Source organism: Podarcis melisellensis (assembly GCF_964234715.1).
Source record: "Podarcis melisellensis genome assembly, chromosome: 3".
Classification (NCBI taxonomy): Eukaryota; Metazoa; Chordata; class Lepidosauria; order Squamata; family Lacertidae; genus Podarcis; species Podarcis melisellensis.
Window position 1 is genome coordinate 16,644,416 of NC_138530.1, and position 18,038 is coordinate 16,662,453.

At 39.8% G+C, this 18,038-nt stretch overlaps 1 protein-coding gene across 9 annotated transcripts in view; it reads right to left on the bottom strand.

Moving 5' to 3' along the window:
- Nucleotides 1-18,038, bottom strand: part of MAP4K3 (mitogen-activated protein kinase kinase kinase kinase 3) — a 65,562-nt gene that overhangs the window by 21,592 nt on the left and 25,932 nt on the right. For 2 of the 9 annotated variants that reach the window (XM_081903863.1, XM_081903864.1), the window contains 7 exons: nt 17,112-17,187; nt 16,609-16,667; nt 12,088-12,150; nt 3,860-3,918; nt 2,461-2,499; nt 2,157-2,213; nt 696-794 (listed from right to left, as the gene is read on the bottom strand). In XM_081903863.1, coding sequence (XP_081759989.1) covers nt 696-794; nt 2,157-2,213; nt 2,461-2,499; nt 3,860-3,918; nt 12,088-12,150; nt 16,609-16,667; nt 17,112-17,187 — 452 coding nt within the window. The remainder of the gene's footprint in view (nt 1-695; nt 795-2,156; nt 2,214-2,460; nt 2,500-3,859; nt 3,919-12,087; nt 12,151-16,608; nt 16,668-17,111; nt 17,188-18,038) is intronic. The other 7 variants (XM_081903856.1, XM_081903857.1, XM_081903858.1 and 4 more) reach the window with 7 other exon arrangements.

The following is an 18,038-nucleotide window of genomic DNA, read 5'->3' on the forward strand; positions in this document are numbered from 1 at the left end:
TAATTTTCTGTACCATGTCAGATTGTGCTATATTTCAAACGCAGCCCTCAGTAGTGAACCAGTTGCCCATACCAGATTTAAATTCATAACATTGGAATTTTCAGTAAAGATTTTTCTATCAGCCCTTAAAACAATGAAATTAGGAATACAGCACTTATTGAGACAATTAAATACCAATCATTGGGGGGGAGGGGTGATGGTATGAGGGGTTGATTTCAAAGAGGTAGATTATGGCAGAATGAAAAATTGAGATCCAAGGTAGATTAGGCTATACAGATTGTGTTTAGCCAGAGAAATTCTAAAGGTGGCAATCCCACATTCAATGCCATTTATAATTCCAACTAAAAACAGTGAGACTTAAATGTGTATAACAGAACACTGAACAAGAGACAGGCTTTTAAAAATGATGTGCTATGAAGAAGTTTGCACATATTCTCTACGAGGCTACTAGATGCAATTATTTCCGCCTCTGATAAAAAAAATATATATTTTGTATTTCAGTTTGGCCACAGCCAAGGTTAACTTATTAAAATATGTAGGAAGGCATTCTGCCTCATTCTTGCCCCAGCTCCCTATATCTCTCCATTTATCCCCAAATGGGCTTATGTACCAAAGAAAAGCCTGCTCAAAAGTCCAGCTTTAGAAAAATGAGATACCAGCAGAAATGGAAATTCTTGATGAAGTATTTTATTTACCCAGAGTTTGGGTTTATGGTATTGATTGGACTCCCTACAAATTGCTGGGGAATCACATTTTTCCTCCTTGATTTTCTTTTTCCAAACTCCAGTATTGTCCTGTTAAATAACAGCACGTTTATGATATTTTGCATTTATAAAATTGCTACTATAGACAGGTTTTGAAAATACAGGCTTGATTTTCTTGTATTAAACTACAGTGCTCAAAGCAACCAGATGACAAATTAGCACAGCAATTCTACTGCCACTTAATGGAAGCAAGCCCCACTGAACTCCATGGCATTTACCATGGAATAGGTTACGTATCAGGTTATGCTGTAAAAGTCGTTACTCTTGAATAGGATATATATAGGATTATATTGTAAAAATCAGTATCACATATTGCCTCAACTAATGGCAGAACTCTTCTAGTGGACGGGTCTTTCAGATGAGCTGTTTGAATCCTAAAAATGTTATCAGCTACTACATATATATATAATCTGCAAGGTCTTTGAAACTCATCATGCAAGTCCAAGCAGGATCAGGCTCCCAAACATGTCCCTTCAGATACAGTACTACCACATGGAAATAGCATCCTGATACATTCAGATGTAGGCTATAAGCACAAATGAAAGTATGAGGATGCTATTTCTGTGTGGTAGCACTGTATGGTGCTAGTAACACCAGCTCCTGTTATACAATGTTTTCATCTAAGGCAGCAGGAGAGGAGCCTCTGGTGTCGGTCACTGTGAAACTGCAATGGGATTATGTATGCCTCAGTAGTAAGTTTTAAATAGAGGGCTGGTGGAGTTCAGATGGGGCAATGTAAAATTAACAGCAATGGTTACATTGCAGTTAATTTTAATATTGCATATTGTTATTCTTAGTAGAGTTAAGTTTACAGGTTAAGTTACAGCTTCAAATTCTTCCTGCCCCCCCCCAATAATCATTATTTACATATATTTTTCTTTATTTCTCCCTTTCCTATTCACTGGCCGTCTAGTGATATATTTAAAATAAATGTTCCAAACAAAATTTTAGCTTCATGAGTCCTATCTAGTCATCACTCTCTCTCTCACTGGGGAAATTTAAGCGAATCAATTCCAGAGTTAACTATGGTTTGTTTAAACAAGCCCGCTTCATAGCCCACGGCATGAAGTTGGGTTTGTTTCAAGCAACCCATAGATATGATCAAACACATCTGGTCAGTGCAGGCAACACAACAAACTGCAGTTAATCTAAACTTGAAGCAAAAGCTTCCAAACTTCTCCTTACAGCCATGCCAAAAGGAGGACTGAGAAGAAGAATGCACGAGGCCAAGGCTCACTGTGGCTACTTCCTGTCACACTAAACAATGGTTTGGGGTTACGTCTGAAGATGACCAAACTGTGGAGCAAGAAGTGTCATAAACCACACACAGACTGAACAAGATTTCTCGATTGTTTACGAACCAGATCTACTTTGAAGATTAGCAGAACTTACTGTTTAGCATCATCACTGTCCCCTTCTTCCTCATCTTCCAGATGTGCGACATGTCCCCTGAGGAATTAAACAGGATATCACTTCTAAATGTCAATTGTCAACTTGTCTTCAGCCATCAAAAGATTTGTTATCTGCAATCCTAAAAAGCTTCTCTTTTAGCAAATCACAGTTGCAAGACAGACAAGCAAGGGGTCCTCTGTAAGCCAAACAAGCACCATTAGACCATGAGAGATACAAGAAACATACAGTCTGCGCACAAGGAAAGGGACTTCGCAATCAAGAGAGAAAGAAAGTCAAGAATTACCGCTGATGCAGTTCTTCTTCAACTGATTTTAGAAGGCTCCTTTAAAAATAGAAGTAAAATTCAACGACTGGACACATTTAGCAAAAAGCACACAAAATCAGACACACTTTTTATATGATCTGACAAATGTAAGATGTGCAATAAATTACACCAATTGTTTGAATTTTCAGTCTGAAGTAAATAATTATTCAGCCTAAAGTGTATTTAAGTGTGTTCAGCTGTACACCAGCCTGCTAATTAATGCACCTGGGTGGACACAACTCATCTTAATGATAGTTACTGCTGTAAAAAAATGTGTGGGGGTGTGGAGGGGAGAAGAACGTACACTAAAATAATGCAATGCCACAAGAAAAGATTGGCAAAACCTAGAATAAGAAAGAAGTATCTATCTCCTCCTTTTATCATATTTACACTAATTCTGAACTATTGACTTAACTTGTTGGGTTGCACCATTAAAGTCTATTTTTACAAAATAATTTAACATGGATCATTGAACTCTCTTTATAGTGTTCCCTCACTTACAGGTATTTTATGAAGCCCATGGTACTAAAACTAGTCCTATCTGAACCTTAAGATCCTCTTTAGCAGACCTGCTCCAAGTACCTCCAACTAAGTGCCTCCACAAAGCGTGGCCTCTAGGACCTGCTCACTGGTGACATCCTAGCTGTGGAACAGCTTCCACAGAGAGGCTCATCTGGCTGCCATCTTTATGGCCTTTTGCATGCCAGATGAAGACCTTTTTATTTCCCAGAGCCTTCAGATAATCTGCGATATTAAACCCTGGCTGTGTGACATCTGCAGGCTTAAGAGTTCTCACGCTGCTTTTTCTTTTGTTCCTATATTTTGTTTCTTGGAGGCCACTCAGAGAATATATGTTACTGGGTGGCCTATATACATGCAATAAATAAAAATTAAAATGTATTTATTACATATACACACATATAGGCACATTTGTGGATACAGATGCAGACAATAAAGCTGCCTTGCTATACACCTGCCAACACCAAAAAACCCATATATGAGGCTACATTGGGTTGAATCCAGACTACAGGACTAGAGAACTGTGTCTACAGGATGCTCCATTGGAGAGGAAGAGGAGGTCCAATTCCTGCTTTAGACTCCAGAATATGGAAGGTGGCTCTGGAACTTCAGGAGAAATTGAAAAACCACCTGCCCACTTCTTTCAAAGGGAGCCTCTGCAAGATCTTAGTCTTGATCCAACTCGAGTATCTCAAAATACGGATTAAATAGTCAGTTTTTTACTGTAAATGCACAACTGGTTTCACTGCATAAACATCAAATTCCTGATCAAATTGATAACTACATTAAAAACCACTGCCAGATTATTTGGGGGTGGGGGTAGGGGGAGAAAAAGAATGGTGTTACTAAAAATACTCACTTATTTCCACCCAAGAAGTAACTGCCTTGGGGACCTTGACCATATTCTAGTTGCAAATCCTATTGAGAGAAAAGAAAGCATCAAGCTCTGTCTCATCTTACTGCATTCCTCCTTTAAAAAATAATTATTGTCTAACTAGCTCCAGCTGTTCTTACACAAACTTGAGTCCCACAAATAGCTTCACAGCATATACAAATAATGCACGTTGTACAGCAGATTCCCTCAAAGTTCACTAACAGAATACTATCCTTCTAATATGACACTTCTGTGCATTTAAGGAGAGGAAAAGATATAAGATTTGTAAATTTTCTGCTTGAGGTGCTCTGTTGCACAGTTGCATACAGACAATAACCATAGGTTTCCAGGGCAAACAGAAAAGCACCTTCCCTCGTGTAAGATGTAGGCGGCATCCCTGATTTCTGCTAATTCCTCCTTCCAGCTGCAGCCCCCAATGCCACATCCCATACAGTGTTGGAGTAACTGGACATGAGAAGGTGCTAATTTCCTTCATAAGCGTAAATCACCCCATGGATGAGCTAACTGCAAGTGCAAGATCAGCCAAGCCAGCAGCTATGGTAACAGCCCTGTTCCCCGGCTATATCTGTGATTAAGGTATGTCAGCTCAGTTAGTCTGTGAGTCGTCAGTCTGCTGGTGTTATTTGCCCAGTGGCTGGAATTTATTTGGAGCAACAGAGCTACTTTGTAAATGTATGCATCTGCATATATCTGTAGCTGCAAAAGCCTACAAGCTCTATATATCCAAGTCCAGAACTGTTTTACCGAGCCTTATCTTCTGCAATAGTAAACTATTTGGACCTTAGGCAGCTTCTGTGTGGTGACTGGTACTGGAAGCAACTTCCACTGCACGGATATCTCACTTGAGATTCCTAGCAGGCTGTTCCTGGTAGTACAGAAACCCCCAGAAAGAGATCTTCAAGGGGGTGCAGGGATGTATGAAAGCCCAGTTCTATGAGACAAACTCTGCTCAATGAAATTAGGATCCAATCAAACAGCTCTTTAGATTTAAGAGAGTCATCAGGGTCCACAGTTCATCTCCTCCTACTTTGAATTGTTACTCCCAAAATGCACAAAATCTGTGCAGGGAAAGATGAACATACAAGCCACTAGCAATGGTGGCTTGATCACATAACCTTAAAGTTTCTGAAAGGCTATTATTGTACGCAACCCAATATATTTTAATGTAAAGAGATCACCTTGTACGACTATCCAACAACCATAATTCAAAATAGATAAAGTGCAAGGGCTCTGAAATCTCCATGGATGCAAATGAATATGAACTAGGGATCCTAGCTTTGCAGTACAGAAACATATCTTCAGTATCCTGGAAGCCACAGCTTTCATGTGGGGAAAATGCTTAGGAGTCCTAATGATTTTAATAAGTGGTTTAGTAGACCAAGGTCAATGTGCTACCACTTATTTCACAGCAGGGACAATGTCATCATCTGCTGGAGCTCTACCTGCCAAGCCTCTACATGTCAAATAAACTTTTCTCAGAAAGAAACCCACCATATAAACTACACAAAGAAAGAGGCAGGCTACAGTAGCCTGCCACTTCTATTTTTGGAAAATTCCAACACTCCTTTGAAAATGGTCATAAAACAGCAAGAAAGCTTTTTTGAGTCAGCTAGAATTCTTTCTGCATGATTCAAACCAGGAGGCATGGGGTTAGAGGATTGTTACTGGAGCTATGATATCTGCTTTAGTCCAACATTGCTTTTTTGTAGTATACAGTAAGCCCACAACTTTAAGCACATTGAACTTGGACACATTCAGCCTAAGCAGCTTTGGCCCTGTGTACCCGAAGGAGCATCGCTACCCCCATCATTCAGCCCGGACATTGAGATCCAGCCCTGAGGGCCTTCTGCTGGTTCCCTCAGTGCAAGAAGGGAACCAGGCAGAGGGCCTTCTCGGTAGTTGCGCCCGCCCTGTGGAACACTATCCCATCAGATGTCAAGAAAATAAACAACTATCTGAGTAACCTCAGCCAATGTTAAATTAATGTGATCCCGCTCCTTTTGATTACCATAATTCCCTTACCTTTATGAATCCCACCACCTACTTCTTATATAGTATAGTCTCAAATCCACCCACCCATATATTACCAACTATAGAAAACCTTGTGTCTTCCAGACGTCTTGGACTACCACTACTAGCCAGCACAGCCATGCATCATGCCAAAGCAACATGCACCATCATTTTTAGTGGCCAGTAAAGCATTTTATCAAGGAACATTGATAAATATGATCTGCTTTCTTCTTATAAGCAAAGAGAAAATTGAGATCACGTTGGGAAAACAAAGCTTGGTGATAAATGACTGTTTACTTGGAGGCAAGGGATGAGATGGATAAAGGACAAGAATGTTAATGAGGATGCTGGGTTAAACTATGGAGGAAATGAGAGTGACTCCAAAAGGACTTCTTCTAGAGTGATGCAGAACTTGGCAATTTCAGAAATGTTTTTGGATCTGAGGCATGTGGGTAAGAAGGGAAAATTGAATCAAAAATTGTTTGAGGGCAGAAATCGCTCACATTCACTCTGAACTTGAAGCCGCAGTTAAGGCGAATCCTGGTGAGATTCCCAGAGTACTGTCTAGGTTCATGTTGTGAGATTAGTATGAGTGAGCATGGTCTGAGGATATGGAGAGGGCACTTTGCAGGAGTTTGGCGGACAGAGGCCCTTTCGACCCCCTTGTGTATCTGAGATGGATTAACTGGGTGGGCTACAGAGTGCTAAATACTTCACTATGAGAGCCACTTCAGAAGAAGAAATAGATTGCCTCCTCCTGAAGGAGATCACTCTGGACCCAGACATATTAAACAACTGTTGCATGGTTGCAAATATCCCTTTTTGAGTAAGGTGCTCAAGAAGGGGATGAGTGCAGGTGAATCTGGATATAGCTGAGTTCTGAATCTATTTTAATCTGGTTTTTCAACAAATCTGTCTTTGCTACCAACTGATTATGGAAAGGGGGAGCACTATCCTATTGATTTTTCTCAACATCTTGACAGCTTTTAATACTATAGATCACAGTATCTTCCTGAACTGGTTCTATGGGTTGGAGGTACTACTGTGCTACAGTGGTTCAACTCCTACCTTCAGGGTCATGTTGGGAGATGTCCGTTTGGCCTCTTGGCAATAGTGCTGAAGGATTCCCTTCTGTCTCCCATGTTATTTAATATCTGTAATAAAACTCTTGGGAGGAATCATCCAGGGATTTGCAGCAAATTGTCATCAATATGATGGCACCCAGTTCTATCTTTCCACTCCATCAGAATTGGGAGAGGTGGTAGATAAGATGGATAGATGCTTAGAGGCAGTGACAGACCAGATGTTGGCCAATAAAATACAATAGAATCCTGAAAAGTACTGTGGCTAGTCAAGTCTCTGATCTAGGAATTGGCCTACGAGAAGGGCAGCAGTTACCCTGTGGAACAGCTATGTAGCTTGGTGGTCCTTTCTAATTCCATTATTATCCTTAGAAGCTCAGGTGGTGTTAGTGGCTAGGAGAGCCTACTGCCATTTACAGCTGGTTTACAAGCTACAGATATTCATGGACCAAGCCAGCCTGCTATCAGTAATTCATGCTCTAGTAACCTTTGATGACTGCAACGGGCTTTAGGGTTGTCCTTGAAAATGGTATGGAAGCTGCAACTTTTGCAGAATGTGGCTGTCAGGTTATGAACTAGAGCAATGAGATGGGCTCACAAAGCGCCTGTCCTAAAATCTCTGCACTGGCTGCCTGTGTTCTACTGGGCTCGTTTCAGTGTGTTAAGCGATGGTTTGCAAAACCAAATGGCCCAAATATATGCAGAAACGGCACCTTTCATACCAGCCCATCTGATCCTTAATATCAGCTGGGGAGGGGGTTCTGCTCATCGTGCCTAACAGGATTCATGAAGGGCCTTCTCTGTGGTAGGGCCCCAACTCCCCTAGAGCTACATCTGTCTCCTATGTTATTTAAATATTTAGCTTGTATATGCTTTTATTGACATATTTTGTTGCTGTGGTTCTTGTGTATCTCCTTGAGCTCTTTGAAGGCAGGATGATCCATAAATACTCTAAATCAACAAATACATTTCAATTACCTCCAGGATGACCCCACCCCCAAGCAAAATAATCTATGCAGTCTCAGCAGTTTTTATACAACCACTTAAATAGCATTAAGCTAACCATCCATAAATTTTTATGTGACTGGAACTTTAGCAGGAGTAAATGCTTGAGTTTGTGTCACCAGGGGTTCCCAACGAAGAAACCATGCTTTAGATGTTTCCTTGAAATGGCGTATGGTAGCCACTAGTGAAATACTTGAGGGCCCTTATATAGGAGTTTGTTTTGTGGGAAAGAGGGAAGCTGTAGCAGTTGCATAAACATAGAAACTAGAGCTCTTATGGCTGGGCAGAGGCAAGATGCCACTCTCAATTTGCAAAGCACAAATCCACGACAATATGTATTCTACTGCAGTGACAGAAAAATTAATAAGAGAAAATAAGCAAACCGCTACAAAAAAGTTAAAAGATCCTTCATCTGCCACCGTACGTTAGAAATCTCACAGGAACATTTTTATGAAAGTGACACCTGTCAGTGTGGTTTATGTTTGTATTATTTAATGGTCTAAACCTTTGTTTATAGCCAGGTTACTACTCTACTGTCTGTTAGCATCAATAGGCTAAAATATGATCATGTCTCTTTCTAATCTACTATTACTAGATGCTTTAAAAATAACCTGCATTTCATCCTGGATACAGTTACAGCAAAACACTGGGAAAGAAATTCATTTGTGTACTGTCCTAGCGTATTTCTGTGGGAAAGTGAAGCTTGCAAAATGAAGGTGATAGAGACAAAAATAAAACACCACCATCTTAGTTTGCACAGAGTGTTCCTAACACAAGATTTTGAATGTTCAAGCCATGTATCTCTGGAGATGAAAGATACATGTGCGCACACATGGAAATTTAGCAGTTTTCATGTAGATACTGTGCAAGAAGGTCCATCAAACAGAAGCAGCTATTCAACATAAACAGAATAACTAAGTTCAACTCTAAACAAAACCGTGGGATATTTAACCATATCCAAGTAAACAGTGAATCAAATCGCACTTGATTCTGATAATTTCACTGATACTCTTTGGATAGTAGTGCTGTTCATTACAGTATTGGCAACAAAACTTTGGACAAGCCAAGGTAATCAGAAGTGGCTAAATATTGCAAATTTGGGCAAATAGCTATAGCAGACAATTTTGTCCTTAAAGTGATTGTTCATATTCAAATTTTAATGTATTTGCACTGGTTGAGCCACTCAACAGAATGGAACTTTAGCACTTGAGGGTGAATGTTAGTGCAGTGGGTGTCTTAAGGTTTGAATGACCACTATTTGTGGACAAAGGAGACACACTTGTCTTTTATTTTTTAGATATAGAAAGCTAGATACATAATACATTGTATATATTGTGCATGTTAGTTTTACAATTGGCAAAAGTTGTAAACACAGAAAATGAAATACTAGTTTTCAGGAAGTGTGTCAACTAGGTAATTATTGTTAAGTAATTCAAAATCATAAAACTATTATTATACCTAGTATATGCACATGTGATGCATTAGGGAGTTCAGTGTGCTTCCCATATATTAATATAATCAAGCAGCTTGTTAGCCGTTTGGATTTCACATAAGTAATATGAGAATACTGAATGAGATGGTCAGACGATTCTGTCAAATCTACTGCTTGCAGGCCTGAGCCGTGAAACAAATTAATTCTAACTGAGTAGTCCCACATAACCTTCCAACAAAAGACTAGGCGTAAGTGGTAAGCATGTTTGACAAGACATGCTTTTGCTCCAGAACCAGGAATGTTGCTTGGATAGAAAAGAGTAAAATGAGATGCATTTGTTAGCATCAAGTACGATGTTTTAGAAATGATCTCTGAAGTGACGCTATACATTTTGGATTAAACGGTTTCAATTTTCAGGTGATAAAGACGTATCATTTGTACTGAATGATCATTCTTTGAAGAATGATCTTTTTTTTCTGTCAAGGGCCACATTCCTCCAAGAACAATTTGCAAGAAGCCACAAGGCAGTAGTGGGAAACCCCTTTTCTCTCTCCCACTTTCTCCACGCCCCCCTCCCGGGGGGGAGGGGTTTCAGATTGCTCTTCGCAGGGGTCTCGGTAAATCACTCCCTGTCTTAAGGTATCTCAGGAAGGCCACAGACATTGGATGACATGATACAAATCGCACTCCATTCTGTAAAGACTGCTTTCAAGCAGACCATGCAGCAAATATAATAATAATAATAATAATAAATGAATTGAATTTGTATACTGCCCTTCATCTGTAGATTTCGGGGCAGGTCACAGCAAAAAAATAAAGGATAGAAACGCAATCACTTTCAGTACATGTTTTGGGTACCGTTTGCAGTTAGCTAGGGGAGAGTGACCCTGAGTCCTGGTTTGAATGACAACCTAAGCCAAACCTTGGCTTACCTCCCTGCAACACGGCAGCAAAAAGGACAAACGGAGGCACAAAGCAGCTGTGGGCAGTCTAGCTAAGACAGGGTTTGACTTCGCATACCTTGCAAACCAGGCCACTATTCTGCCCTTTGGATACAACTGGGAATGAGGACTAGGCTCATATGCTACCACTTGCACGTTCATCACAGTGTAAAGAAGGCGATGAGTAATTTGTGCCCAAATATGAGACCTCTCCAACTGTGAGAAACAGAACCCAATTTCCAGAAGGTTCATTCTCACAAGAGTCAGGGAAAATCTATGTTCAGACAAACATGGCATTTCCCAAGTTCATTTGTTACCTTCTGCTCACATTCCTGGAAGCAGGAAGCAGCACACATACCCCAAATCTGCTCATAATCTCAGAGTAGGTAAAATCCTGGGAGTAAAACAGTGCTTGACTAAGGCCAGTGACACCATCCTTCCCAATGTAGAAATCACCACAAGCTTCCTAAAATCTGCAGAGGCACAGAATATGCCAACTATCTATCTAGAAGACAAGCTTGTTCTCACACTTCTGACATCTCTCTTTTAACTGTACACACAGTTCCGAAATATCTTTGGCGGAAAATCAAGAATGAACTTCCTAATAAGAAAGAAGATAGCGTTTGTGAAAACAGATGACGCACAGTGCAGATGACCGTAAAGTATGTACCAACATGGTATGTGGTTTACTGCTATTGAAAGGAAATTGTTTCCCCTTGAAGAGAGATCACAATTAGTACAAGTTTTGCCAAAAATTTACAGGCAAGGACAGGACAAAAATAAATATATTTTAAAAGAAATTATGTTAAAGTTCAATGTTGCAGGAGTGTCTCAGGAGATGCTATAGAACAATAGCCTAGAGTTATTCTCACAGAGCCAGCTGGAAGCCACCATTAAACTAGGGAAAGAATTACTGGAGCTACAAATACAAATTCTTGAAGGCAGGTTTGTGTACCAAGGAGGAAGAAGCAGGCAACCTCCATCTAAATGGAAGCAGGTGTCCAACTAGGTGTAAACAACTAAAGTTTTGCTATGTTACCTCGTTAATGCCAAAAGTTTATTTCTTTATGAAATAAACCCAGAAAAGCAACATTTTAAGTATTAGGCAAAGGATATTAACGACTAAAATTTGTTTCTACTGCTAAAGATCAAAGGAGAAGAGATTTCTGAAGAAAATAATTCTTGGGTAAAATGTTTCGAAAACTAAGTTGCTTTACACAAAACAATTATCCGCAAATATTATTAAATCTCAGTGCTTACTGTTGCACTCATGTTTTAAGTATTAAATAAACAAATGCATGCTGGAAGAGGTGGGAAATAAGATATAGAAGCAATACCTGCACTCCATTTTCTTCAAGCTGATTTCAATCCTTTCCTTCCCAATGAAATTTGTTACCTTTTGTTATTTATGTGCTCAAGTTTCTCTCATTATGAAGAAAACTAACCTAGTAAGCAGCTTAGCAATTGTCTTAGCAATTTGTTTTAATATAGTTTTAGTGAAATTACAAAAATCATTGTGAGAAATGTTAGTATATAAGAATGCAACACTGATGTGGGTAATTAAAATCAGTAGCTTTATTATTACGCAAGTATTTGATTAGTAGACCTTTTGACTATTCTACAGATGGCGAAAGCAGCATGACAACTGAACAAAACATTTAACTTTGAAAAACAAAAAAGACGAACAAACACTGACAAAGAAAAAGCAATAGATGAAAATACCAGATTAGATCTTGCAGTGTAGTATATTTCTTCTGAACTGTCCGAAAAATCGTTACTGACGGGCTGTTCATCAGACAAAGACCAGAAACTCAGGTTAATTACTTTTAGACTCAAAAACATCTAAGTACAAAGGGACATTGTTGCACGATAGCTGACTCTGCCATTACCGTTTATTAAAGTGTCTAAAGCTTTATACAATATAGCAGGTGGATTAGTATAGCCTTTAGATGTTCAACAGTGACTTAAGAAATGCAAGGACTGGTAATAGGTGTACATTTGTTTATACTTCTTATTCTATACGCCAATATGTTTTTTTTGAAAACACACATATTTTGTTATTCTTCCCTGAAAGTTGCAAGCCATAGATTTCCCATCCTTCCTGTACTATTATTTCTTACAAACATTAACAAAGTATTTTGTCCAGTTAGCTGCATACGCACAGGCAGTTCCATGTGCCAGGTGGTTTATGGTTCAAAATATGGAACCAGACCAACTTCATAATCAATGCAAGTTGGTTCCAAGTGTGTTTCACACTGGGGCATATCAATGTGCATTGCAGGGGGTTGGACTAGATGAGCCTCGAAAGTCCCTTCCAACTCTACAACTCTATGATTGAGTTCTCCCATGTTGCCTACAACTGTGTGTTATAAAAAAGCTTAAAAAAAGGCTGTGACTTTATAGGACACTGCGGCCCAGATTCAAAGGACTGTAAAACTAGTTTTGTGAGCCTAACTAGGGGGTTGACTCACTCTTCCTTAAACAGCGGACCCTCTTGCTCCATACTATTTTTGAATCTGCAGCAGAAAGGAAAATACCATATTTTTTGCTCTATAAGACTCACTTTTTCCCTCCTAAAAAGTAAGGGGAAATGTGTGTGAATCTTATGGAGCGAATGCAGGCTGGGCAGCTATCCCAGAAGCCAGAACAGCAAAAGGGGTTGCTGCTTTCACTGTGCAGCGATCCCTCTTGCTGTTCTGGCTTCTGAGATTCAGAATATTTTTTTTCTTGTTTTCCTCCTCCAAAAACTAGGTGCGTCTTGTGGTCTGGTGCATCTTATAGAGCGAAAAATATGGTAGTTTCCACTAGTACATGCCCCTTCTTTGAGCCTAGGTAGCTCTTTAGATCCCAGCAGTCTCACTTGCATCCAACCAAAAAACATTATAGACCTTGGAGCTTCCTTTTTTTAAAAAAAGGGTGTGTGTGCATTGGAATTTTAATCAGTAATCTGTCTCCATCTTCCACTCGTACAACAAGGTGAGATATGAAGAAGTATATCTCCAACAGAACAAAGTGTTTAAAAGATACTTCTCCAAGACTGGATTTAAAAAACAATTAACTGATTGGAAAGCAAGACTAATGTTGGTAAAGAACAATGCAGAAGAGAACATGCAGATGAAATGGGTGTTCCAAATGCTTAACTTCCTGCTTACAAAGTCAACCAGTATCAGCATTTAAACTTGTGAGTGAGTGGGGCAAAAACAGGAGCCACTTTAATTGTATTTTATCTGGAGTTTTGTCCCTTATGGTCTCAAGACAAATAATCTGTTTCCCAAACACAAACTTTTCCTCCATGCCAGTGTTCTGGGTTCAGATTTTATAACTGCATACAATTACTGATAGGTAAATTGTCATAGACAAGTAATTTTCCCACCTATTTTTGGTCTCTCTAATCTGTCCATAGCTCAGGAATAGAGCACATGTTTTGTTTGCAGAAGGTCCCAGGGACTTCCTGGTAGGGTTGAGAAATAAACCCTCAACATCAACTGCAGGTCAGTATAGACCATAAGGAACTAGACGGGGGAATGGTCTGGCTCATTTGAAATACGGCAGTTTTGTATGCACCTATCTTGAATAAGAGAGCATGCAATACGGAAGTCAGAATGTGGAATACGTGGACCACATGTAGTTATTGTTAAGTAGAACTATCAAAGAGGCCAAGAAAAACACACAGGAGGCCTTGCAAACAACATACAAGATAGGAACAAGCATTTGAGAAAGAGGGAATGGGATGCAAAAGAACAACAAGTCCACACATTGAGAGTCAGTCCTTAAAATAGGTGCAAGGAATGCGAATTAGAAGCCAATGTGAAAAGAAAAACAACACTAAATTGAGTAAATTGTTTTCTAGAAGTACAAATCTTTTAAAGAATACAGTTTTATAACCTGCCTAGTAATGGTCTATTGGGTATAATCATGAATCAAGAAATAAACTGTGTTTGAGAGCAAATTTCCAGCCTTTGCTCAGAAAGATACATAATTAGAGAAGTGCAAATCTACCATGAAAAACCTGGGAGGCATCCAAATAAAGGTGTTTTTGGAAAAAATGGAAGAACAGTGGCCTAAGAGGTGTTGAAACTGAAAAAGCTGAAGGACTTGATGAATTTCCTGAAGGAAATTTTAGCAATCAAGAGACTTTCCAATATGTATCAGCATGGCTGCTTTAAGGAGTATACCAAAGTTATGTTTTCTCCAAGGAAAAGTGAAACTACATGGAGATGAAGTAAAATAAGAAATGTCTTTATCATTTTGCTGCATAAAAGTCTTCACGTGTTTCTATCCTGAGAGATAATTAAACACAAGGCCTAAGGACCATCAACGCTCCTCAGAATGAGTTCATGATTTAAGAGAATGCAGCAGCTAATCCAACACTGCCTTCTTGCTCATATCCTGAGTGAGAGATCTGTAGAGTTGCCAGCTCAAAACATGATGCCTGCTGGTACCTTTAAAAGTTAGGAGGCAGTAGAAGAGGATGCAGCTGCCACGCATCAAGTATCATTCTTCTAAAAGACCACATTACTTCCTTGCCTGCTGTACAAAACAAAGCTTCAACTTCAACCCACACCAGGCAGGGAAAGAAGGGAAGACCAGGAAAGGAGAGCGAAAGAGTCAATTCCTCTCTGCTACCCCAATGTTTAGAAAGCAACAGGCAGAATTGTTGTGCCCTAGCAACTCTTGTTGGGTGCTACCTACTGAAGACATTAGGAAGCAACATTTGCAAAGGGCAGCAAGAAGTAGATTTGTGCCTCCACTGCTTCCTGTGCTAAACGCTTGTTTGTTGGGAGTTCAGAGCTAAGACGACTTGCCACATTTACTACCTATAGTTGGACTCTCTGCTATAACACAAAAATGGCAATTAAATCAACAATGAGCAGGCAAATATCTGGGCACAATTGGATGGAATGAACTGGGACAGCCTTCTATTTGCTGACTACAATTAAGGTCCTGTCTAACGCCATCTCATTGCATAAGGCTCTTTTGTGTTTCCCCCACTGAGTTCTCTGCACTCAAAACTGCTTTCAAACATCTTCCCTCTGCTAATATCCATATTTCCATACTAATGAGATATCTGACCTTAGATGTACACACAGTGATCAAGCATATAATGGCCATGTTTTTTAAGTAAACAAACTGCAGAATGAGGGTGGCTAACTTTCTTTGATTCGAGGAAGGTATGCCAGTAGTGTGTGTGGCCACCACACAGATTTTCACTCTCAGTGGCACCAGGGACTTGTGGCTGATTCAGCGACAGCTTCTGCAGAGGGGCAGAGCAAGCTGCCACCATTGTGACTGCAGCAGTTTTGGGCAGCAGCAAGGAGCAGCTGACCGCCACTGAGCGCTGGCCAGTGCTCTGGAAACATGAAGGAAACCAGCTCCACTATTATTTTAAAAAAAGGAACCAGCCCCAATGTTTGGTCAGCGTTCAGGAAACAGATGAGTGCCCCTTCTTGTTCCTGGAGCACTTTGACCAACTCTCAGTGTTGCCATGCAAGTCACCCCAATAAAATGGATAAAATTTGCCACGGGTTAGTGGGCCATTAAAACTGGCTTGGCAGGCTGGCCCATGGACTCATCACCACTGCTGTAAGGCAAGGCAATACTGTAGCGGGTGCAAGAGCAAAGTGATGCACAGCATGCGGGGTGGTGGAGACCCAGAAGGAAGATATAAGGAAGAACACGTTACATGCAACAAGCCAAAATTGATTCATTCGTCTGGCATATCAGGAAGCTGTGGCTGCATAACAGCCTGCTCCACATAAAACTTGTGACCTATCAGACTCTGAGCTAAAGACACATGAGTTGTACTTGTGTAAGTTCTGGCCTGCTGTGTTTCGTGGTTACAAGGTCATGGTGACTCACAAGTCCCCCTTTGCTGCAGTAAGCAAAGTGGGCGAGATTTCTACCTAATTGCCAAATCCAGTGGTCCCACCTTATGAAGAAGCTGTTCAACAGCTTTAGAGAAATACGTTTAAACAGGGGTACTCAAAATAGCCTGAAAACAGGAAGGAAGACAGCTATATCTACTTGTGGGATATTTGCTTAAGAATCAGAAGACAGATCTAAATACGTTTTGAAGGATCCCAAATATCCAGGAAAAAAATATATTATGCAAATCATAATTTTGAGGTCTTGCACAGATATACCATACATATCCACCGGAGTCTACAAGTCTTATGCTCCGAATCACATTTTTTTATATGACATGATTTCATGCAGCAAAACACATACAACTGTGTTACTCACAAACTCATGATGAGGCTCTGTCTCCTTTCTTAAAGGTGGATCAAATTTTACTTGGCCAACTGTCGAAGAGAAGAAATGAAATATTCAGAAGTGAGGTCAAAGCATTTAGATATATAAAACGACGGTAAACGCCTTTGGAAAACTAGTCAGAAAGCAAGCATCACATACAGTACTGTATCTTTCTAGCATGTGTGTGTGTTTTGCAGCTCTTGGCACTTGGTTTCCAATTGGTTTTTCAAATGCTTCATATCCTTGGGAATACAATGAAGCACTGAGGAAACAGAGCCGCATGGAAGAATCTAGCTTAGCTATGAGCAGTACAGTTAAGGCAACCAATAGCTATGGAAGTAAAGAAACTATATACTTCTAGCAAGACTGAAATTTTAAATCTATGATCATCTAACATACACTGGGTGGTAATGAGCTAATACAAATCATCACCACATGTGTAGATATGGAAGACAAATTCACAATTAAGTTTGAAAACTTGCGTATGTACTTACAGTTTATTTCAGAGCGTGTTTTTTCTTCTCTCACATTTCTGCTTGTCGAATGAATTCTATGAGGCACAAGAAGAGGCTAGGAGAAATATATACATAGTTTAACAAATGAAAAGACAGGTGTTCCATATGCCTCTTGTGAATATTCTTTAAAAAGACCTTTACACAAAATTCTGTATATTGAAAATAACTACATATACACAGATATTTATCATGACTGAAACCTCTAGTATGAAATGAGGTGGAAGTACAACAGAATGCCCTCCTGTAGAAGCAGCAGTGTAAAAGCGTCCTGTGAGTTTAAGCAATTTTAAGGCATAACTTAAAATTCAACGGAGAAGGAGAACCTTGTGAGTTTCAGATTAAGATTCCACATTCCAAAAATAGCACTAGCTCCCAGTGGAAAACTACATTCAGATAGAAACCAAGTTTCTATCACTTTATATAAAAGTCAGTCATCCACAGGGACATAAGTTCTTGGCAGACTGATGTCTACTCCATTGTCTCTATTTATGAGTCTAGACCTGTCACAGCTACTAATAGTATACTATTAATTTTGAAGAAAGCCTTGGGCAAGTCTTTTTTCAATTGAGGGCTGTTTTCTTTCATTTTTGGAAGAATCCTCCTTTGTCATCAAAGTCACCTTTACTAGTAAGGTATTGCTACTGCAAACGTATTGTTTGGTGGAAACTCTTACAGCAACGTAGGTTTTAAGTGAACTGCATGAATAGATGCAGACAGACAAGGTGATAGTAACATTCTATTTAGTTTTGTAAGCGTGTGTTCATCAGCAACCAGGATGGCTTGGCAAATGGGTCTCAGGGGGGAACACAGAGGCCAATGGTGGTGGCTAATATCCTCTCCCTCTCTCCTTGTTACCTGTGCGTCAGGGCAGCAAGCATGCTATGAATTGTAGCTGTTGTAAACAAA